This window comes from Sparus aurata, chromosome 16 (assembly GCF_900880675.1).
Source record: "Sparus aurata chromosome 16, fSpaAur1.1, whole genome shotgun sequence".
Taxonomy (NCBI): domain Eukaryota; kingdom Metazoa; phylum Chordata; class Actinopteri; order Spariformes; family Sparidae; genus Sparus; species Sparus aurata.
This window is the reverse complement of record NC_044202.1, coordinates 6,293,465-6,315,886: the sequence shown is the minus strand read 5'-3', so window position 1 is coordinate 6,315,886 and position 22,422 is coordinate 6,293,465. Positions and strand designations below refer to the sequence as shown.

The following is a 22,422-nucleotide window of genomic DNA, read 5'->3' as shown; positions in this document are numbered from 1 at the left end:
CATTTTCTTTTTACTACAATTTGGTGATTTGGCGCCATCATCAGGTCAGAACTTTAACATGCCCAATACTTTAACAACCTGAAGACATTCTCCTTTGCCTTCTTTGTGTGTTTGGTGCTAAGCAAAGTTAGCTCACCAACAGTCTAAAGAAATCAGGGTCAGAAGGTCACAAGTTGGACATTTCAACGACAGAAATTGCAACCTCTGTCTTTGACTGGAACGCAGCATAACATGGTGAACGTTGGTGGTGTTGATGTGGGCTTATTATCATGTCGCCACCGCCGTTTGCACTGAGCTCAAGTTCAGCCTCACAGAGCTGCTAGCATGAACGTAGCCTGTTGTTTTCATGAGTTACTACAGTACCTGTTTCTTGAAATTCTCCGCCGCCTTCTGAGCCGCGATATTCCCCTTCTTTAAGTGCACCAATTTTTGCCTAAAATCAAAAATGGGGTGAAAATGTTACATGCCGACAACGAAACAGAGGTGTCTGTTGGCTGACTGATGAATTGTTTCTTACATCAACTCTTCCCGGGTCTCTTTCAAGTCCTCCTCCTTCAACGCAGCAAGCCTCTGCCTGAGGACGCCATTTTCTTCGGCGAGACGACTGGCCTCAGATCTAAAATCAGACAAAACTTCATCAGAAAAAGAAATAATAATTCGGTGGAAATAGAACTGATATCACAGTCACTTGGATCTCATTCTATGATTTCAAGTCCCACTTGTGATCTACAGGGATCAAAACAGCACAAGAGCTCAAGATCTGTTGAGTCGCACGAAGGGGTTGAGGGATCCTAATCACAGGTGGGACGAACGGCTCTACGTTGTGACTGGAAACAAAAAGGAGGAGCGCTCCTATGACTCAAAAACACACCACGGGGACGGGGGAAGCCACAGGAGACACGGAGGGACTGCTTCCTAGTGTTTTTCTCTCCACGTTACCTATGAGCCTGCGTCGCTTCGTTTAGTGTCTGCGACTTGTCCTGCAGCTCTGTGATGGCTCGGCGGAGGCTGGTGTTCCCCTTCTCAAACTCCTCACAGCGCTCCTCCAGGTCGGTCGCCGCCTGATCTTTCACCTCCAGCGGACCGGTCAGATCCAGGAGAGCCTCCTCTGCGGGGCTCTGCTGCCTCTCCAGCTCGCTGAACAACTCGGAGAGCCTACTGTTCTCCCCTCTCATCCTGCTGATGTCGTCCGCCAGCGAAATCTTGGAATGATCTTGGAAATCGAGGAAGAAGTTCATCTTGCCTTCGAGGCTCCAAACTCTCTTTTCGAGTTCCCCGTTTTGGTCTTTCAGCTTGGCGTTCTCGCACACGCAGTCCTCGTATCTGATCTGGAGCTCCGTCGTCTTTAAGGCCTTCACCTGCAGCTCTTTGACGTGCTCCATCAGGAGAAGCATGTTGACTTTGAGGCTGTAGTTCTCCTCCAATATCTGATGGCCAGTTTTGAGCTTTTCACTGTTGTGGGCCAGGAGGTTCTCCAGTATTTCCGTCTTCTGTTGAAGCAGGGAGATCTTCTCGTGCAGGAGGACGTTCTCCTCCGTCGCGGTGCTATACAACGCCTGCAGCTTCAGGAGAGAATATTCCCTCTCCTCCCAGTCGGCCTCTTCATCCTCCGGACTTTCCAGATAATCGTCCTTTATCTCAGCGGTTAACCGTTCGCAATCCGAGTCGGACACAAGTTCATCCTCTTGTTCGCGGCCGTGGGAGTTCTCTGCTGAACAAGTAACCTCAGCACCCACCGGAGACGGCTCACCCGGGTCACCCATCTCCTCCAGCACCGAGGGATCGACCACAGTCCCATGACACGGCACATCGTCACGGTAACTTCTTTCATTGTCCGCAGCCGGGGCATCTTGAGGTTTGTTTCCCTCCTCACATGATCCCAGAGCTGCTGTTTTCTCACCGACTTCAACGGCGTCTTCACCTTCGAGCGCCTCGAGGGACGGGGCGGCATCACATGGCATCTCTGGGGAAACGGTTTGGATTTCGGATACAGCATTCGAACTCTTTTCATCTGGGTCACCGCGTCTGATGTCTGCGGAACAACAGCCGGCATGTGGCTCTCCTCCGGCTTCCTGGGCGCTCTCGGGCCATGCCTCATCACTCTCACTCACGCATTTTTGCGCATCGTGTCTGTCGCTTTCGGTTGGATCCATCTTTACTTCCTCCGTTATAATCTCCACGTCGACATCTTGTCCGAGGATAGCAGCATCATTGAGACAGATTTCGGGGGGTACGAAACACGATTCCTGCCTTGACTTTACTGCAGGAGACGAAACCCGACTCAATTCCATCTCCAGCTCTTTAATTCTGATTTTCAGCACGTCTCTCTCATTCTCCGGATTATCTTTCAGCTTCTCCTCAAGAACGGTTACATGTTCCTGTAGCTCCTTCCTCTCCAGCTCAAAGTCCACCGCCGCCTGTTTCAGCAGCGCCTCCAGCTCCTCGATCTTCATCCTCAGGTCATCGCGCTCCGTCAGCAGCTCGATCCTCTCGCTGATCTGCCTCTCAGAAATGGACAGCAGCTCGCCGTTTTTCGCCTCGAGCTCCGACTGGCTGCTCAGAAGCTCTTCCCTCTCCTGCTTGAAATCCTCCACGGTTTGATTCAGCAGGAGCTCCAGCTCGAGCGCCTTCTTCTCGGACTGAGCGAGAAGCTCGTCTTTGGTCTCCAGGCTCTCCTGAAGCCGGCTGTGGAGGTCGTTCAGCTGCCTGCTCAGCTCGATCTCTTTGGTCTGAGCCCTGCTGATGAACTCCTCCAACTCATTTTGCAGTTGCCGGTTCTTCCTCGCGAGTTCTTCCGCCTCCTCCTTGTGAAGCCGTTCTAGCTCGCGCTGTTCCGTCTTCCACTGCTGATCCAGCCTCTCCCTTTCCTGCTCCACGCTCTCCTCCATCCTTCTTCTTTGTCCCTCAGCGTTCTCGAGGGCCTCCTGCAGCTGAGCCTCCCAGCGGAGCTTCTGCTCGGTGTGGCTCTCAGAGAGGGCCTTCAGCTCACTCTGGTAGTGCTGTTCGAGTTTCAGAACGTCGGCCTGAAAGCGCCTCGCGACAGAGTCCTGATCGCCCGCGAAACGATCTTCCACTTCCCTGATTCTCTGGGAGAAGCTGACCTCGATGTCGCTCCTGTACGTGGTCATTTAACGTTACAGCAACAGCACAGCAAACATCGTTATAGAATAGATGATTTAAAAGGGATTAATGTGATATTTTGGGAAGTCGGCTCATGTGCTCATTGTGGCTTCATAATCAAATAAGGCACATTACATCATTAATGTTCTCATCTTATTCTTGCAAGACAAAAAAAAATTTATTTCCTGTTTAAGAGCAAAGCAAGTTTCACTTTTAAAGACTTACTATGATTAAAAAAAATCTGAAAAGTCTCACCTCTCCTGAGCGATGTCGTCTCGTAGTTTGTCCAGCATGCCGCTCAGAGCGTCCCTCTCCTCGGTGTGTTTGGCGGTCAGCAGCTTCGTCGCCTCGCGGTGGCTCTGCTCCAGCCGAGCCCTCTCCTCCGCCAGCAGCGACTCCAGCCTCTTCTCCTCCTCCTCCTCTCTCTCCGCCTCAAACTTCTCCCTCTCCTCGCTCAGCCTCTCCTGCAGCATCCCCTCGTAGTCCTCCTCGAGCTGCAGCCTCTCCTTCTCCCACTCCGCCCTCAGCCTCCTCTCCCTCTGCTCGAACTGCTCCTGCAGCTGCGACCGCTCGTGCAGCACCCGCTCCAGCACGGCCTCCTCGTGGCGCTCCTGAAGCCGGGCTCGTTCGCTCTCCCACCGCTCCCTCAGCTCGCTCTCCTTCCCTTCCTGCTCCCTGACAAGTCTCAACATCTCCTCCTCCAGCAGCACCTGCAGAGACTCATTATTCTGCTCGTCCAGCTGAGCCCTCTCTTTCCGCCACTGCTCCGTCAGCCTCTGTACGACCTCGCCACGCTCCTCCTCGAACCTCGCCTTCGCCTCCTCTAGCCTGGCCTTCAGCTCATCCTCATGGCTTTGTTGCAGCCGCTCCCTCTCTCTCTCACCGTCGTCCAACAGTCTCTTCTCCACCTCGGCCTTTTCTTCCTGCAGTTTCTTCCTCTCCTCTTCCAGTTTGGCTTCAAGAACCGTTTCGCGCTCCTCTTCCAGTTTCTCGATCTCGATGGCGTGCCGTTTCTTCAGCTCCTCCGTCGCACTGGCGAGGTTTTCGTCCCTCTCCGCCTGCTGGGCCTCGAGGGTCTTCAGCTGCTCCTCCAGGTCGGCGGTGTAGATGTGGGCCTCCAGCAGCTGTTGCCTGAGAGCTCCCACTTCCTCCTCCTGCAGGTTCTCCAGCTCTTCCCTCTCCTCGGCCTGCGTCTGCTCCAGGCCGGTCCTCTCCAGCTCCGCCTGCTCGAGCTGGCTCTGGAGCTCCTGCGCCTGGTTCTGAACGCTGACCACCTCCTCCTTCAAGGCCTGGACCTCCCGCTGGTACTGGAGGGCTAAAGCAGCCTTCTGGTCCTCGTGGGTCGCCCTCTGCTTTTCCACCATCTTGTCAAATTCGGTGATCTGTGGCGATATAAAGAATACGGGATCGTCTGAATCAACAGCATTTTGATTGCGGGATGGTTTGGATCGACTCGGTTCCACAACGATGGGGAATAAAGTAGGAGTCCTGCAGAGGTATCTCCCAGACTCACCTTGCTTTCGAGCTGATTTCGCAGGTCCTCCATCTCCTGCAGGTGCTGCTCCTTCAGCTGCTCCAGCATCATCTCCGCTTCCAGGCTCATGCTGAACGGCTGAACCTCCTCCGAACCGATACCTGCGAAAAGTCAGACGCGGGTGAAGCTGACGTCATTCGACAGCGTTTCTATGTACAGGTTGTTGTCCCGAACACATGCAGTTAGCGCTCAGTAATGAGCTCTCCGGGGACTGCGTGCGTCTTGCAGGTCCTCATTAGGCCTACCTGGATCGGACTCCATGCCGGGGCTTTTACTCTCCAGCTCCTCAGAGAGAGGTTTGTTGCAGGACGGGTGAACTCGCCCGAGACTGTGGAACTCCTGCAGCTCTGACTGCAGCTCGTCAATACGGTCCTGCAGCTCCTACCAGATGACAGCAGCGTTAGTCAAACACGTGCGTTTTGAATACAAATAATAAATTCTTCCTAGATTTATACATGCACTTACCCTGTACTGAGCTTCATAGCTGCTACGTAGCTGTTTAATCCGTTCCTCTTGGAGGAAGAGGTCGGCGCTGCCGGGGTCCAGGTCTCCAAACTGAAGACAATAAGATCATTTGTTAGTAGCCTGCTGCACAGGAAGCAGAAAGTAAATCAGACACAAGCAAAAAAAAGAGCCTGTGCATAAAACGTCTCGCTACCTTTTCTTTCGTAATGTTGTCCACAACCGTCTGGAGTTTTGCAATCTGGTTTTGAGCCTCCATCAGTTTTTCAGCGTTGTCCAGCAACTCCATTTCCAGACGTCTGTTTTCCTAAAAATAAAAGATAACGACGGCAAATATTTAAGACAAGAAGATGCACCGTTTGGTGAGGAAATATGAAGCTTTGTGCATTAATAAACTACATAAAATCACAAAAGCTACGACTGTGAACGAGACACATCAGCAGAAAAGTCTTCGGTACCTTCACAGAGATGGAGAGGTGATCCCGGAGAAAGGACTCATCCTCCCGGATCTTCTGGACCTCTGCTTCCAGCTCCTCTCGCTGCAGGCCGGCCTGCTGCTGGAGCTGGTCCATCTCCTGCATCAGCTCGGAGCGCATCGCTGCTAGCTTCTCTTTGTGCTCCTGTTCAAGCTTCCTGTAGGCGTTCAGAGAACACTGTTATCCCGAGCGAACCAAATATACTCTGTTGTCCAGCATGCCTCCGTCCACTGAGCTGCACAAACAGCTTAAAAAACATCTGGTGACGCAATCTGACGGTTAAAATTACCTGAGGTTGAGGTTATTCGTGTGCTCGATCGCAGAGTGATGCTCATCCACCTCAGCGGCGAGCTGAGCTTTGAGTTTCTCAGCTTTCTCCAGGTCCGATCGGATTTTCTCCTTCTCCCTGAGTTCCCTGTCGACTCGCTCTCTGCCAGGAGGAGAAACAACAACAACAGAGATTTACACGCGACAGAAACAAACCGACTGTAAATCCCGCGGGTTTTTGTTTCAGAATAACAGCTTCGCAATGATTCTAAATTTAGTTAATCCAATATAAACGGCGTTTGGCTTGGAATGATGAGTCACACTCACAGGAGATATCTAATCTCAGCTTTGAAGCTTGCCAGTGCCGCCTGGTGAATCCCATTCTTAGCAACGAGCAGCTCGTTCTCAAGCGCCATGGTGAGATCACCAAGACTCAGTTTTCCATCGAGGTCGAAATTCAAAGCCTGCAAATAAAAAGGAAAAGAAATCGCTTGCAGTATTTGTCTTTTTTTACAATCTGACTACTGTTCATCGTAGCTGTCTCTTTCAAAATGCACAAATGAGTGAAGACTAAAGTCCAACAGTCTTATTCAACAGAGTGAGTGCAGTGCGTCACCTGCAGGATCTCTGTGCTGTTTTCTATGCCCTCCTCCAACCAGGCGTCCAGAATGTGTTCGACTGGAGTGAAACCGGTTCCGTCGTCGAGGGTGGAGAAGAGACGCATCCCGATGGTGCTCGTTAGGGCTGATGGAGTGGCTATCCTCCGACCTCCCTCATCAAAGGGCTGCACGCAGGGAAACAACATGTTTTTATTGGAGATTCATCATGATCCAACTTCCTCATTTAGGTGTAATTTGTTAACAGGATTCAAATTACAGATCTTTGACACAGTAGGAAACTATTCTAAAGCTATAACAAACAAATAATGTATTAAAAGACATGAATTTTCCCACATGAGCTCTACAAACACGTTCGTACCTGGGTGGAGTGGTGCCGTTTGAGCTGTCTGTAGGGGGTGGAGGCGGATGGTGTCGGGGGTTTGTTTTGGTTCAGAACCCTGGAAACAAACTCCTGAACGTTCATCACTCCGTCGCCGGTCAGACTCTGGAGCACATCCATGTTGACCTGAAAGACAAATGTAGATGTTTCTGTAGTTACTGCTGACAGAGCGAGCGGGCGTGTTCTTTACGACGTTCAGCTTATGTGTGCCATTTTTATCGATTGATTTCTTGATGAATTGATTCAAACAAGTGAGATCAAACAAGGCCATCTGTTGATTTTGATCCTCACCTCCAGGCCCAGGTGTTCACAGAGAGCGAGCAGTTCAGCGTGTCCGGCACATCCGGTCCACGGGATCGCCAGCTCGCCGCACGCCTCGCGCAGCCTCTCCTCCAGACAGGCCGACAGGGAGGCGACGGATCCCCGGGGCGTGCTCGGCTCATCGGGGTTCCAGAGATGCATCTGACCTGCACACGAGGTAGAAGGGTGATCAGGTTGTAACGAACACTCAAAGTCAATTTTTTCCGAAAGAGATTTGACGTAACGTACCTTCTGCTTCATATTCCTCTGTGTTCGCTTCGTGAGCGTTCCAGCGCTGTGAGAGACAAAAACACAGAGGTTAAAGAGGCAAAACTTTAAATAACTAACAGGTGGTTTTGTTTTTAAATGATGCACAAGAGCGAAAATAACACATAATGATTAATATGTTGGAAAAGACAAGAGGTAAACAAAGTGTGTCACTCCCAGACACACTCGGCCTGGTTATTACCCACATTCCTGATTTGCTATTCGTGCCCTTACAAAAGCTCTGTTGTGTTTTTTTTGTCAGACAGCCCCCACCCACACCCCCACCCAGGACTGCACCCTCTTTACACCCATATTCAACCTGGCCTCATTTAAAAAAAACATGTTTGTACTGTCAACACATGAGAACATAAACCTGTGGGGATATTTGATTGTGGTATCCTTTCTAAACTAAAGTTGCAACTGCAGAAATTATAAGATGTTGCTGAAAATTAAACACTTTCTGAAGTTAAAAAATCTAAAAAAAAAACTTAAATTAAAACTGCAGCAAAGTTTTAAGATCTGAAAGTTTTTTGTGATCGTCATGAAATATAAAAAAGAGCAGGGCTTTTATTTTGTAGGGAACCCACTGTTCCCCTGCCCAGTCCCAGCCAACCAAACCACTCTATTGTTTGGGAGGCAAACAGTGAGGGAATGAAGAACAGATGGGATCCTGCAAGTGGCGTTTTGATACATGGTGCAAAGGCATCCGTGAGGGTGGGGGTGGTGGGGTTCTCATTGTTCCTCTGTCACAGTGCTACACCCCGATCCTCCTCCTCCTCCTCCTCCCACAGCACCAGGCCTGCAGTCACCCCCTCTGCAGCAGAGCCCCCTGACCCATCCCCATCTGCTGGTCCCCGGGCCGGACATCGCTGCATTGTTGCGGCGTAGATTAGTCAACACGCGAGACACGCTTCAGTTCAGTGTCTCCGATAGCGTTTGTCTTGGATGGAAGGCATCTGGGGCGGAGCGAGGGCCGCAGACAATACGCAGAATATCAACACATCCATCCGTGCACAAGCTGAACCGGCCGTCATTAAACCCTTTCAGTGGGGACTTTTCTTTGTCGTGATTTATTCCGCTGCAGCACATATATTATACCTGCCGCCTATATGAAAAATCAACCTGTTCACTAAAAAGGTCAGTCTTTTACTTGGCAGAAACCAGTAGTTCCAGCAAATATTAATAGTTCAAGCCCTTTTTTCAAGCTATAAATTTAGTCGTTTAGTAAGTAAGATGTCAAAAAACAGTGATAGATTTCTTCTTCTTCATCCTCTAAGACCAAGACAGCCGGCAGCAGCTAAAAATAACTATTGTTCTGAAGTGTGTAATGACTTTTGAAGTGTTAATCCGGTCCATATGCTTTATCAGCCGAGTTTTTAGCAGCTTCTCAGAGATGTGTTCTGTTTGGCCATAGTGAACGTGATCACACCACAACAAGCTGCAGCAATGACTCATCAAGGAAAGCCACATAGTTTCTTCTTCTAGGTCAAAAGGTGATGGTCAGTAAAGTCCAGAGGAAATCGCTGGGATAATATTACAATAAATTGCTGTAAGTTGCTTAAGATAAAAATTAAGACATAAAAAAAAACACAACTTCCTGTGGTTCTGACGGAGTTCACAAGTTCTCCCAAATCAAATGATGCATGAAGCTGACTGTTAGAATAAGGCAAGACAACAAAACAAGGCAAATACAGGCAAGTCAGGCGCCCAAGAAGGTCTTTAAGAGTTAATGCCCAAGGTGATGTCGTCGAATTGCCTGTTTAATGCAACCAAATGGTCCAAAACCAAAGACAAATCTTACAATTCTCACATCTGAGAAGCTGTGTTACTGATTGTTTTGCACCTCTGACAACAAGTTTCTGTTTCGACAACCAAACCATGAATTATCAGTACGGCCCGGCTCCACATCACCGGACATCTTGCTGTTGCTGTTGTTTCCGTCGCAGGCCGTGGACGTGCAGACTGCGAGCTTAGACCTGCGTACGTATGTCAAACGGCTCTCTGTGTCAGCGGCGGGGATTATCCAAGAAGATCAGGCAGAGGAACCGTGCAGAGACTGAACTGACGCTGTATACAGCTCTGACACAGCAGCGCGTCCTGTCCAGACAATGGGAGGCTCCTGCTGCCAATCTTAAATAAAGGGGAAACACTGACAACCATAAAACAGTCCAATCAGCGCCTGTCGCTCTTCTTTTTTTCTTAAATCTCAGATCTGAAAGAAAATTCCTGAATCGCTGCGTTGTTGCCTTGACCACCACTTCACCGCCGGCGTGAACGCTCAGGCAAAGTCCAACTCAACCAATCACATCAGGACACACTGACAGGTCAACACTGACGCCACACAAACACCGCTTTTACACCGTCATTACTGGAGACTTATTTAACAGTAATTATGCCCACAGTGTTATTTACAGACAGTGCTGTGTTGTTATGCAATGAGCAGAGCCTTGAACAGAACCTCCTGCGTTTGAACACCTACATTACATATCAGGCTCTGCCCTGCATGCCACTAAGCTGATTAGCCGAGAATAAACGCCTCGCCGCCCGTCAGTGGCTGCTGCTGCTGAGAAACTCAGTGCATGCCAGGACAGGAGGCGATAAGGATGGCATCCTTGTGTCTGGAGGTTCAGGACAGCGCTCGCTCTTAGCCTTTTTACCTCACGCTTTCTGGGAACGGCCGAGTCATAGTTGTCCTCCAGATCCTCCTGCTCCTCCGGATTTGCAGTTCCAACTTCGGACAAGTCCGAAATAGGCTCGATGAACTCCGGCGTGGAGCGGCGGCCGTAGCGCTTACTGCCCTTCACGAACTTTGGTTGGATCTCAGGAGACTCTGAGGAGATACGACGACAAGAAACCGTCAAAATAAGTCAAAGCGCACAACAGAGCCCCATTGCTAAATACAAAACAGAGGATATATCCCATGACTCATATCTGCCTTCAGCCGATACTTCTCCAAAACGACTTCTGTAAAACTGATGACCAAAGACTCTTCAGCAGCCACATGTTCCCATTTGTTTGATTGAAAGAGTCAGAGTCAAACTGAAAGGTTGACAGAGAGTCAGCTGAAGAGAAAACGTCAGAGAAATTCACAGAAGGTTTACCAGCGGCAGGTTAATCATTTAGTCTTGAACATGTATATGTAGGGCTTCAGATTTCTACTTTTATCTAAACAGGAGTCCAAAATAGGGTTACACGATTTATACCAGACTAATAAATGATTGGCCACATATTGGAAATATTACGTTATTGGCAGTTTATCAGTATCTGGGAAATGAGTGTGTTTGCTTTCCTTGACTAAACAAGCGCAGCATCTGCAAACTTTGAGATAGTCGGAGTTATTTATATATTAAAGTTTCACAGGAAGTTATCATGAGTTTAACTACACTACCACTTTCAACACATGAAATATTAAATCAGCTCTAGACCAAACAACATGTTCTGTCATCTGTCTTGTGTGACCACCACTGTGAGGTGCTGCCTTAAAGACATAAAATACCACAGCTAAAATGATGCACGAACCAGCAGGAGGAAATAGTCATTCACGAAAACAAGAAAGATTAAACATGTCGTGTCGCGTCAGCCGTGTCCGCACAATAACAAACCCTGCCACCGGTCACACCATGACGGTGCAAATAGTTCACCTGCTAATTGGCTTTGGGCCGACGCTTTTGGCTCCGTGGCCCTGTATGTAGATTTACCGCTGACTCAGCATGTGGGCTGTAGCACTGATTCACAAGTCACCTTCATGACTGAATGGAACAAGCCTCCTTAGAGTTAATAATAAACCGATGTTACTGACATAGCTCCGTGCTTTGCGCCTGTTTCCAGCCTGACATGAAAGACATGAAATCTCTTCAGGACGACAGAATTCAGACGTTACCTTGCGTGGACACCGTCTCCTGTTCTTCCTGAGCCGGCTCGATGGTTGATGACAACACCAGAATGAGCGCATTCTTGAACTGGTCGAAGTCAACCTGAAACAAAGAATGAAGAAAAAAAAAAAAAATGCAGTTTTTGTTATAAACCGAATGTGGTGAGATGCAAGCGATGCTCGGCACGTGAAGCAAGAAGTTCATGAAATTCCTCAGGCCGGATGCAATTCCCAGTGTGCCGGGTGGAGGCTGGGTGTTTCCTTGGTGTCGGGGTGGAGGAGGGTGCGCTGAGCAGGAGCAGCGGAGGTCACACTTCAAGAATCAACAGCTGCTAACCCTGAATATGCTGATTTGCATTGTGCGTCGAGGCGGGCGGCTGCCGGCTTTTTGTGCGTTTTCTTCGTCCTTTTTTTTTTTTGTTGTTGACTTTATTGTTGGCGATCAGTTCACCGGCCCTCTGCTAACATTCACCCCCGCCCACCTTCCCCCTGACAGGCAAAACAATAGCCATCCGTCTGTCCACACGCTTACATACAAACACAAGTTTATGCAAAAGTGTGGAGCAGTTTTGGAATACACCTCGTCCTCATCCCAGACGTCACACCGGAGATCCAGCGAATCTGCATTTTATACAAGCTGAGGTCCGGTTGTTCAGATCAGACCGGTGTCCTCTTTATATCATGCATCTTCACAAGGAGCACACTCAAACAAATGCATCTGTGACTGGTGATTAGCTGGCTCTGTTGTCCTGACGACAGACACCTGGGATCACGATGGTGGTGATGGGGGGGCCACATTTTCTCCTCAACAAGACGGCTAACAAAGCACCAGCGAGCCCGGAGACACAAAGACCTGAGAGCTGGAGTGGCTCGACACAGGCGCCGGGCCAAATTCAAAGGATCCTCCACGCAGGAAAGCCAAAAGGCCACGACGCACATGCGCATCGTAAGGGTAGGAATAAACATACCCTGGCAGTGAGGCGGTCCTGCTTCTGCAGCAGCGTTTGGAGCAGAGCCGGCGTGGCATCATCCAGGTGCAGAGACAGGCAGAGGTCAGACAGCTCCTCCGGGCACAGCGAGCCGCAGCCGCTGGCGTCAAAGCTGTTGAAAACTTCTTTCAGGCGCTCCTCGTACTGGTCCTGCTCTTGGGCGTCATCCATCCCACAGGACAGCACCCTGCCCTGAGAGAACAGGGAGAGAAAAATCAAACTTTCCTTCACATTTCAACGGATGCAAAGCTCCAGGGTTCGGATATTTGGGTTGCACACGTATCCAGAAACAAACATTTTCATTGGTCTCACTCATGTGCCCGAAATTAGGCAGATTTTTGTTATTCAACAGTTGTAGTTAGTGTGATTTCTTGTTGGTCAGGCTGCTATTTGAATTAAGTAAAACATGTATTTGTACCTGTTGTACCAAATGAAGATTAGGTGTAACGAGAGCAAAATTCAACTTAAAAATCCCAATCATTAAGCAAATAAAACTCTATCCATCAAAATCAAAACAAGAGCAAGAAGTTAAAATCTCCTCGCACCATAATGTGCCCGGTCACGGCTAAAAGATACTCACAAACAGGGTGGAGGCATTTATCTCGACAGCCTGCATCCCCGCCAGCGCCTTCATCTGAGAGTGTCGACTGAACGACTGAGCGACTGAGCTACCGACACACCGCTCCACTGCCGTTTGTGCTGCAGGCTTTGGCTAATCCAATTAGAACGATTAGACAATCAGGTAAAAATTGACGGACGCAGCCAAGTGACAGCGACCATGACTCTCTCTTTTAGCTGGGCCGTTTCATGATCCACGTTATTCCATCGAGGCGACCACGAGAGGAAAACTTCGCCTTGTAAACACAGTTTGATGTGGTGTAAAAAACAGCCGTGATACCCAAATGTAAGGGTTTCTTATTTTATTTTCTAAAGGCTGACAATAACAAGGCTCAAGTTAATGAGGCAGAAACAGACAGAAAGCTGCATGTTTGACATTGTTAGACTAAAATGCTCCACACACTGTGGATAAAGACCAAGGACAAAGACGGCACAGTGGCACCGAACCAAGTGGAACAAGCAGCCAGGAACTAATTGACCAAAGTAACACCGAAGCCTCCAGCCAACGATCACTGGCAGCAGCGTCGGTTACAAACACGAGGACAAAGTTGTCAAACTTCCTATTTAGATGCATCATAGCTGTAACAGCATAACAATGAGAGCCATTTGACGGAGAGCAACACCGGTTTGTGGCCCCGAACGGAAGTCTGGAGTCTTCTGGAGCTCAGCCCAAACACAAAAGGCCACAACCAGTGTCTCTCAACTAAAAACACACAAAGAATGAACCCAGGTGATTCTTCAGGAAGCGTGATGAACCAGAGAGGTCTCCACGGGTCGAAACCAGAAAAGATGCAGTCTGACGAACTTAAGCAATGACATAACTCATAGACGGAACAGCCCGGTTCAGCCACCTGGAGCTTAACGAAGGTAAAAGTGAGTTAACGTGATGGAAATAGCAAAGACAGCTGAGCACAGTTCACCTGCTGCTATTTTTAATGATGGACATTTTCCACAAACGTTACGTTCCAAATACTGAATCACATTTCTGCACAGTACAAAAGTGTTGGGACTGCTGGCACCAGTCGGATGTTCACAGTGTCGGTATTGTTTCTTCTTTTTTTGCTTTCCTGAATTGCAGCTGATTTTTATGACCTTTATGTTCTTTTATTATAAGCTGTTTTCATGCTAAATTCTGGCTTTTTTGCAGTTGGAGGAACTTGTATCCCTCATTGTACGATGGATAAATCAGGAGTCTTCTTTCTTTGTCATCTAACCTCACTTTGTTCAAACATATGCATGACATGCATGCTGTAGAGCTGCACAATGAATCCAAACATTATCAAATTATAGCCAAGAGCAAACTGCAGAAGGTGCAGTTGTAATGATTAAAAGGTAAAATGTGTTACAAATGCATACTGCAGTGCTGCAGAGACGTCCTGGCCTACAAATCATTTTCTCCAGATCTAGGAAAACAAGTTTGTTTGGTATAGACCCCAACAAATGTCACATCGTCATGATTTTAATAGTTTTTCACCCGGTAAATGAAAGTTATGATGCAACAATCTCAATATTAGAGCTGGAAAAATAGCTATGTTGCAATGTATGTTCAAGAATGATTGTGACTGGTGGTTCTCTGTAGCTCCCACGTACCCAGAAACCCTTCAATCAGATTAACTACATTATATTAGACGGACATCTCTTGTATATTAATGATGGAAAATGAGAATTGCACTATTTTTCCATCTGATTAAAGCAACATAAAAGTCATTCGTTTTACTTGACGTTGCACATACTCACACTGTGCTGCTGAAACCACACAGCACCATCAGACCTTGTGAATCAAGTTCGAAATTAAGATCACATCATTATATCCGATGAGCTGAAAACTTCCCAGTTCGAGGCCCGAACGTCTATACAAAGAGCCCCTCCTGACCCCGGCCTTTCCAGCTGCTCTCAGCGAGATCATCAAGCCTCTCGGGCCAGGTGTCTCCCCCACACCCCAGACTCGGGGGTCCCCATTCACCGCAGACAATGGGCACAAAAACCAAATCAGTATTCTGCATCTGCACAACTGAGCGGCCTATGAAAAAAGCAAGGAGATCACGGCTCAGCATTGCAGCAGCTCGTCTAGATGACAAACACTGTGGGAATCACAACACTCCAGCCCACAACACTTTGCCTGTGATGCTGCACTGGTTCACTCTGCGCTCTCTGACTGAGCCAATTATCCCGGTGGCCCTCCTGCTCGGCTCGGCTCGGCTCGGCTCTGCTCGGCCGCGGTGGCTCACGGTGGTTTGACAGCTGCTGCGGCCAAAGAATCACTCAGTCCAGGTCACAAGCAGGAGGTTAATCCCCCGCACCGTCCCTGCCTTCACTGGCTCTGGTCTGCTTACTAATCATCAGCAACAGATGTCAACCTGAAAAAGTGAAGATGTCTAAACTTTCCCCCTGATATCTGCCTCGCCAAGCCACGTTTTTGTGGGACATCTTGGAATAAAAGATGGAACAGAAGGAAGTTTCTTGCATTATAATAAGCAAACTGATGTCTCTATTGATTTTAATATTATCCCTTATTGCCTTTTGATAGAATGACATTATGAAGACATATATGCTTCAGAAGCACGCTTGCCTTTCAGTACCAATGTCAATATTTAGGAGTTGAGACGTTGCAGTTGATGTACACACATTTTTAAACGCAACCTGTCCATTTTTTTTCCAAGGGAATTCGTCCTTATTTGAATAGAGGGTCTGCAGACGGAGGATGTTGTTCACTGTGCACATTGTAAAGCCCACAGAGACGATGTGACTGTGATTGTGGGCTGTATAAACAACATTTACTTGACTGTGAGGCCTTAGTTTGCACATTTAATGGTCATATTTCTAATAATTGTGTGCCAATCATCTCCTCCTGTGAAACACACCAAACTGAAGTCAATATTAGGCTTGGAATTGCTCTAATCCTCCAATTTCTATGACTTTTGTGCAAAAAATGAACCCCCGACTCACCATATGCCCATAATTTAAGTGTATTGGATGCAAAGTTTGGTATCCAGCCTTTGGTAACTGCATTCATGTTGTTTAAAACACTTACCCCACTTTCAAACTCTCAAAGCTCAATTCAATGATCTCAATCTCGTCTTATTCTTCACTTTAAAGCTCTGGTGAGATCATTTTCAGTTTCCTTTAGGATGTGGAGAGACAAATAAACTTGAGTATTTTCAAAGTCCACAGAGGATTTAAGCAGGAAACACTTGAGTAAATGAGCTCACATCTCCCATTGAAAACACTCCACAGTTCAGTCTGAATGCAGTCTGCTCCTCTAACTCTCCGACTGCGTCCTGGCGATGATGCATGTCGGGAGGAAATGGTTCTGTCCGGATTGTTGTCGGCGAACATCATCCAGGAGTTTGGAGAATATAAAAAAAAACCATGATAAAGCCCCAGAAGAGGAAAAGAAACAGAGAAACACTCACCACAGTCTCCGAACTTGGGCGACACTTGGCTCCTTCTCCAAGTGGAATTTCGTGATAAACTAAACGCGGGTGTAAAATAAACTTTTACAACATTTCTCCCGCGGAGCCGATGATCCTCTGCACGCACACAGATGCGTCTTTACGCGTGAAGATGGAGACTCGTTTGAGGGTTTTGTTGGAGTCTCAAACAGCAGCGGTCAGTCTGATGGTGTGCTGGCTGCTTTGTGTCCTCGGCTGTGTAACATCCTCCTCTCAGTTTGCAGCGGATTTTGAAAAGCGGCTGTTAGAGGAAGAGGCGGTGACCGAGAGCCTGCAGCGGCCTGACTGCTGGCCCCGTGTGGACCGAACCGGCACTGAGCCGGAGGAAATACCCAGATGACCCTCATGAAACTGATCCAAAATATAACAGTTACCCAGAATGTATATCAACCATTAAGATACCAGTTTGTTCACATATATATTATATTTATATATTATAAAAACATGTGAATTTTGTATTTTTTTTCGTTTAAAACTTTTTTTTTTTTTAAATATATTTTTATTTTTCTATATATGTATATGTATGGAAACTATTTTTTTTTGTTTAATGCATATATAAGAAAACATATTTAAATTAAAAAACACTTTTTTATCCATATATATTTTTTTTCATATATAGGTTTATATGGAAAAAAAAAAATGTTTTCTTCATTTAAAAGAAAAAAATTACCAACACCTTTGCCAAAATGTATGCAATATGAATTAATACATCCCAAATGCTAACTAATAGTGAAGTGAAGTTTCATTATGAGGTAAAGCCCCCTACAGGTCACAAGGGAAATAGCATGAGGGTAAATTGCCCCATCTAGTGAAAAATAGTAAAAATGACAAAAACTCCTCCAGGATCTCAGAATGAGACACTGATAACATGATGCATGACTTTATGCTGTAATGACAGAACTTCTGCATGTGTGAAAAAAGTCATATAAAGCCTTTGGTGGCTCCAGCAGAAGGTCCATATCATCTGAAACATTGCTCAAGTCAAGAAGTTCCTTGTCTCCAATGAGGTCACTTAGTAGCTAAATTGCATTGTTTGTGCATTTTTCTTTCCTGCACCAAAGAGGTCAGATTTTCACTAATGTCCGTTAACTTTTGGTGCAGATCTGGATAAAGTGACAGATCCTGGAATTATTTTACTTTATCAATGTGAGATTTTTTATTTCAATTACTTAGTTTAATTTTACTTTTTTTATTTATTTATTTATTTATTTATTTTTTTACATTTTTGCTACATTCTCAGGGAACATAAATCTTCATGAATTTGGTATCAATGACTCCAGTTTGATGCTGGGGGGTCTATGTTGCCTGATATGTTGTAATTTGCATGTATCAGAATATTTGGTGGTATTATTTTAACTTGAGTAAGTAATCTTTAAATCAGTGAATCTTTAATGACTATAAAGAGATATGTATGAAAATATTCATGCAAGCATAAAAATGTATGCATCTACTTTGTTATGTAAAAACAACTCAACTACCCACAATGCCTTGCACTGACTGTGGCGTCATGTCCGCTCGGGGGATTCTGTTCGGTCTCGACTGTCTCCATGGTAAAGACTCTTCTATCATCAGATGTTTCTTCTCGCTCTTGTGTTTATTTTTTCTTGCTCTCTGTGATGAATTTGTGTTTCTGTCGTGACGTCACTTGTAAAAACGTCTTTTCTGCGTGCTCGGACGCGCGTCATGCTTTTATCTGTGGCCCGATAATTGACCCATTTACTCATTTACTTAATGTTTGGATCTCAGTGTGCAGTGTGAACCAATAGCAGCAGCGGATCTGATCAGCTTCACTTGAACATTGACCTCCAGCCTGTGTGTTTCACAATGCTCCTGCTGTCAGGAGAGGAGCTCTGCAGGATCCTCCCTCAGTCTCACGGCTGAAACAAGGAAGCAGAAGGAGGGAAACACTCTGGTTTTTCTTGCTGCAGGAGGGGAAACAGTTTAATCTGAGGCGAGAATGAAGAGAGCTCTGTCATTTGTGATCACTGTGTATGTGTCAGTGCCCGTCCTTCTCTACCTGTTCCCCTGGATACTGGGACACGCCATATATGCTCACTTGGGTAAGTAATGTGTGTTTATTCAGTGGTTGGTAGAGCAAAAGTAATGCTGCTGTGAGAAACTGGGTCATGCACAATGTCCTGGTTCTGTGTTATTAAGTGGAGTCCTGAGTTCTGAGCAGCAAAACAAAAATGCAGCGTGCTACAAAAACAGACAAACAATGTGACGTTTAAATGACATCAGCTGCATTGTTTCACAGATTCCAATCAGTCAGCATCAGTAAAGATCAGACTCACATCCCTGAACATTATGGTGTGAGACAGTTAAGGATTGATGACGTGAGGGAAATCAATAGATGTGGTCATCACATGGGATCTTTGTTTGTCTGATGTCACAATCATTTATACCCAGATTAGCAAATCACAACTGAAATAACGAATAATGTTTCATACTGCAGCTGTAATAACGACTACTTTCTGTTTAGTTATAGATTATTATAGACGGTTACGGATACCTTTGTCTTGCGTAAAGTGATATACGATATGATACGCTGTGGTTTGATATAATAGGATGCAAAATGATATGATACAATGTGATAAGACATCAAAACGATTCAATATGATACATTACACTATAATATGATACAAAACCATCCGATCTGACATGTTATACTATACGTTGCAGCTGGGTACGATGCTATACGATACATTATGATAAAAAGTGATATGACATGAAACTGCAGCCATAATATGCAGTGTGTTATAGCACTATTCGATACAAAAAGTAATGCTATTTGATGTCATATGAAATATTACAATGTGACATGATACGAAATGTTTCAAAATGACAATGCGATATGATATTATATACAATACGTTGACGTTCGCCGTTGTATAATATGGTGCAATATGATACATAACACAAAATATTAGATGAAATTTAATTTAGGGCATTTCACAGACGCTTTTGCCAAAGCAACTTAAAGTAATTCATTCATTCATTCATTGATGGTGGTGGCTGCCATGCAAGGTGCCGACCAGCACATCAGGAGCAGTTTGGGGTTCACTGTCTTGCCCAAGGACATTTAGACATGCAGACCAGGGGAATCGAACCAGCGACCGTCCAATAACAAGACGCTGGCTCTAACCCTGAGCCACAGACACCCTTGAAATTATTATATATGATATGAGACAATATTATATAGCATGATGCCTATGATATGACACAGTATACGATATACGGTGCGTTACGATATGAAACAAAAACAATGCAATTCGATATATTATGGTACAAAATTATAACAGATATGTAAAATTATTGAACACAACCCAAGAGGATGCAGAATCATGTAAACGATATCATATGATCTGATTCGACACAATACAATATATTGCAACATAAGACACGATACGATGCGATACAGTATTATAGATTAAGATAAAAACATCCTACTGTAAATAAATCACACTGACCTTGTGTCTTCTCTTTATCTGCCACAGTGAGGTTGCCATTCTTCGTGGATCTCGACCGGCCCGAACACTTGCTGAACCACACATGTAACTTCTACCTCAACCCGGAGGAGGGCGTCTCAGTGGGAGTCTGGTGGGTCATTTCTTCGGGTTTCCTCTTTTACGTCCCTTCAAGTGCATGAATAGAACCGGAGTCTACGCACTTATCTACAAGAGAGCACTGGGAACAAAACCTGCTGGGCATCTCGAAACACAGGCGTGTTTGTTTACCTCACTCAGTGTTTCCCCCCTCTCTCTCTTTCTCTTTGTGTCTCACAGGCATACGCTCCCTGCCAGCCAATGGGAGGAGGCCGCAGGGAGAAGCCCTGAGTGGCACCGGGAGACTCTTGGAGACGGCCGTCCTGTTATTATCTATCTCCATGGCAACACAGGGACCAGGTGGGACGAGCGGCGGGGTACAGGCCCTTGAATTGATCCTAATGGAGTCGAGTGGGTATCAGAGGCCCCCGAGTTCATCGCAGGCACAATGAACGCAGGGGCTTGTGGGCTCGGAGTGAACGAGTCTGAACGCCGCTCGGTTGTTTGTTTGCATTCATTCATGTTCTCCTGTCATTTCTGCAGGGCCATGAGTCACAGAGTGAAGCTGGTGAAGGTACGGTGTCTGTTTTTCTAAAGAGGGTCCAGGTTCTGCGAATTGTTTTGACTTCAGATGCAAATTTGTATTTTTGTGTGTTGCAGGATTTAAGTGCAGCGGGATACCACGTCCTGTCTATAGACTACAGAGGTGAGATGAGAAGAGATGTTCTGAACACAACTCTAATCTTTTAATTTAATCTCAACTCCTGTTCCTTTTGTGGTTCTGAGGACCCGGCGGCCTCTTGAACGGCTCAAAATATATCCCAACTTTATTCATATAGGACCTTTTATACGAACATGCAGCCCAAAGTGATTCACATAACAAAGTTGATTGAGGATAGAAAAAACAATGCACGACTAAAAATCACAATGAAAACAATATGATGTTAAAGATCAAAAGATAAGAGTCAATAAAATGAAATAAAATAATCAACAGGGACAGAAAATAATATTAAAACCGATGATGAAAACTTAAAAACGGTACGACATTAATGGAAATTTAAAGCCAGATTTTTAAAAGAAAGTTTTTAATTTCCTTTTAAAACATCCAGAGAGAGAGAGAGAGAGCAGTTCTTATATCCAGTGGCAGGAAGTATTGTCACATAAGAAACACTTTTATGGGACACATTTAAAAGATAAAGCGGTGGAGGTGATCTTAGTGATCTGGCTGGAACATAAAATGACAGAACAAGGGTCATTAAAAGTGCTATACAAGTGAAATAACTTTAAATTGAATGCATTTTTTTGTGAACTTTAATGGGATTACATTTGTAAAAATTGAAATATTTAACTGATTTCAGAGTTTCAGAGTCTCATTTTTGGTTTTCAGGGACTTCAGCTGTGAAACGTGCGTTAAATCAAATCAATTTTCCGATTCTCGATATCTGTGACAAAGTAGCATGTTTGGATTTAGACATTTAGAGAACCCGAAATACAGTACGGTCCGGATGAAGTCATGATTTTTACAGGTCACATGTCTTCTTTTGAGGCTTTGGAGACTCGACCGGGGAGCCCAGTGAAGCTGGACTGACCCGTGACACGCTCTATCTGTACCAGTGGGCCAAGAACCAGAGCGGGGGAGGATTTGTCTGTCTGTGGGGACACTCGCTCGGCACCGGGTCAGTTTTCTCTCCAGACGTTCTCACCTGTAACTGAGTACGAAATCTGTCAAACTTACCACTACTTTTTTTTTTTTTTCTGTTTTCTTGTAGGGTGGCGACCAACACTGCACTGAAAGTACAAGAGCAAGGTGGGTTAAAGTCTTCAGAGGCCTTTAATACATAAATCATGTAGACTCAACTGCACCAGGAGGGCAAAGATATACATCTAATAAACCAATCGACACATTTAATCTGAATTTGATGCCCCGTCTTTAATATCAGGGTCGGTCGTTGATGCCGTGATCCTCGAAGCTCCGTTCACAAGAATTGTAGAAGTCGCAGCCAACCATCCGCTCGCTAAGGTGAGGCCAGGTACATTCTTGTCTTCCTGCAGCGCCGCAGGCTGTTTATCATGAAAACACAGCTGTCCACATTTTATCTAGTCTCAGAACAAACGCAAATCCTAAAACATGAGGAGCTTCTTCTTGTTACGGCTACAACAAATGTTTACGGGAGACGTAGATACAAGAATTTTAGGACAAGTTGACAAGATTTAGAGAAGATTTGAATCCACAAAATGATGTTTATATGAGAGTATCACTGAGCCATCAGCGCATATTTTACATGTTTTACACAACTTTACTACTTTATCTCAACTGATATGGAGCCAAATCAGGGTCAGGGCCAAAAGGTTTGTTAATGTAAAAGTAAAATAGTTAGTGGAAAAAATTCAATTTTAAAGTGACAGTTTAAGTTTTGAGATTGAATTTATTTTCATGTTTTAGTCTCATAAATATTTTCATATTTGAGGTTTTAGGTTTGGAGTTTTATTGTTTTCAAATTCAGATCTTTTTTTTTTTTTTT

General features: G+C 45.7%; 1 protein-coding gene across 6 annotated transcripts in view; it reads right to left on the bottom strand.

Moving 5' to 3' along the window:
• The window catches only part of nin (ninein (GSK3B interacting protein)), a 28,591-nt gene extending 8,244 nt beyond the window's left edge, over positions 1-20,347 (bottom strand). For 2 of the 6 annotated variants that reach the window (XM_030443605.1, XM_030443609.1), the window contains exons 1-19: positions 19,826-20,347; positions 12,265-12,477; positions 11,306-11,399; positions 10,083-10,255; positions 7,408-7,453; positions 7,150-7,325; positions 6,838-6,984; positions 6,476-6,643; positions 6,187-6,323; positions 5,882-6,022; positions 5,575-5,749; positions 5,313-5,423; positions 5,120-5,209; positions 4,900-5,035; positions 4,634-4,755; positions 3,376-4,502; positions 940-3,114; positions 518-616; positions 364-433 (exon numbers count right to left, since the gene is read on the bottom strand). In XM_030443605.1, coding sequence (XP_030299465.1) covers positions 364-433; positions 518-616; positions 940-3,114; positions 3,376-4,502; positions 4,634-4,755; positions 4,900-5,035; positions 5,120-5,209; positions 5,313-5,423; positions 5,575-5,749; positions 5,882-6,022; positions 6,187-6,323; positions 6,476-6,643; positions 6,838-6,984; positions 7,150-7,325; positions 7,408-7,453; positions 10,083-10,255; positions 11,306-11,399; positions 12,265-12,477; positions 19,826-19,909 — 5,484 coding nt within the window. In that variant the 5' untranslated portion in view covers positions 19,910-20,347. Of the gene's footprint in view, positions 1-363; positions 434-517; positions 617-939; positions 3,115-3,375; positions 4,503-4,633; positions 4,756-4,899; positions 5,036-5,119; positions 5,210-5,312; positions 5,424-5,574; positions 5,750-5,881; positions 6,023-6,186; positions 6,324-6,475; positions 6,644-6,837; positions 6,985-7,149; positions 7,326-7,407; positions 7,454-10,082; positions 10,256-11,305; positions 11,400-12,264; positions 12,478-12,865; positions 13,059-16,316; positions 16,622-19,825 lie in introns of those variants that run through there. The other 4 variants (XM_030443607.1, XM_030443608.1, XM_030443606.1 and 1 more) reach the window with 4 other exon arrangements.
• Positions 20,348-22,422: the final 2,075 nt, after the last annotated feature.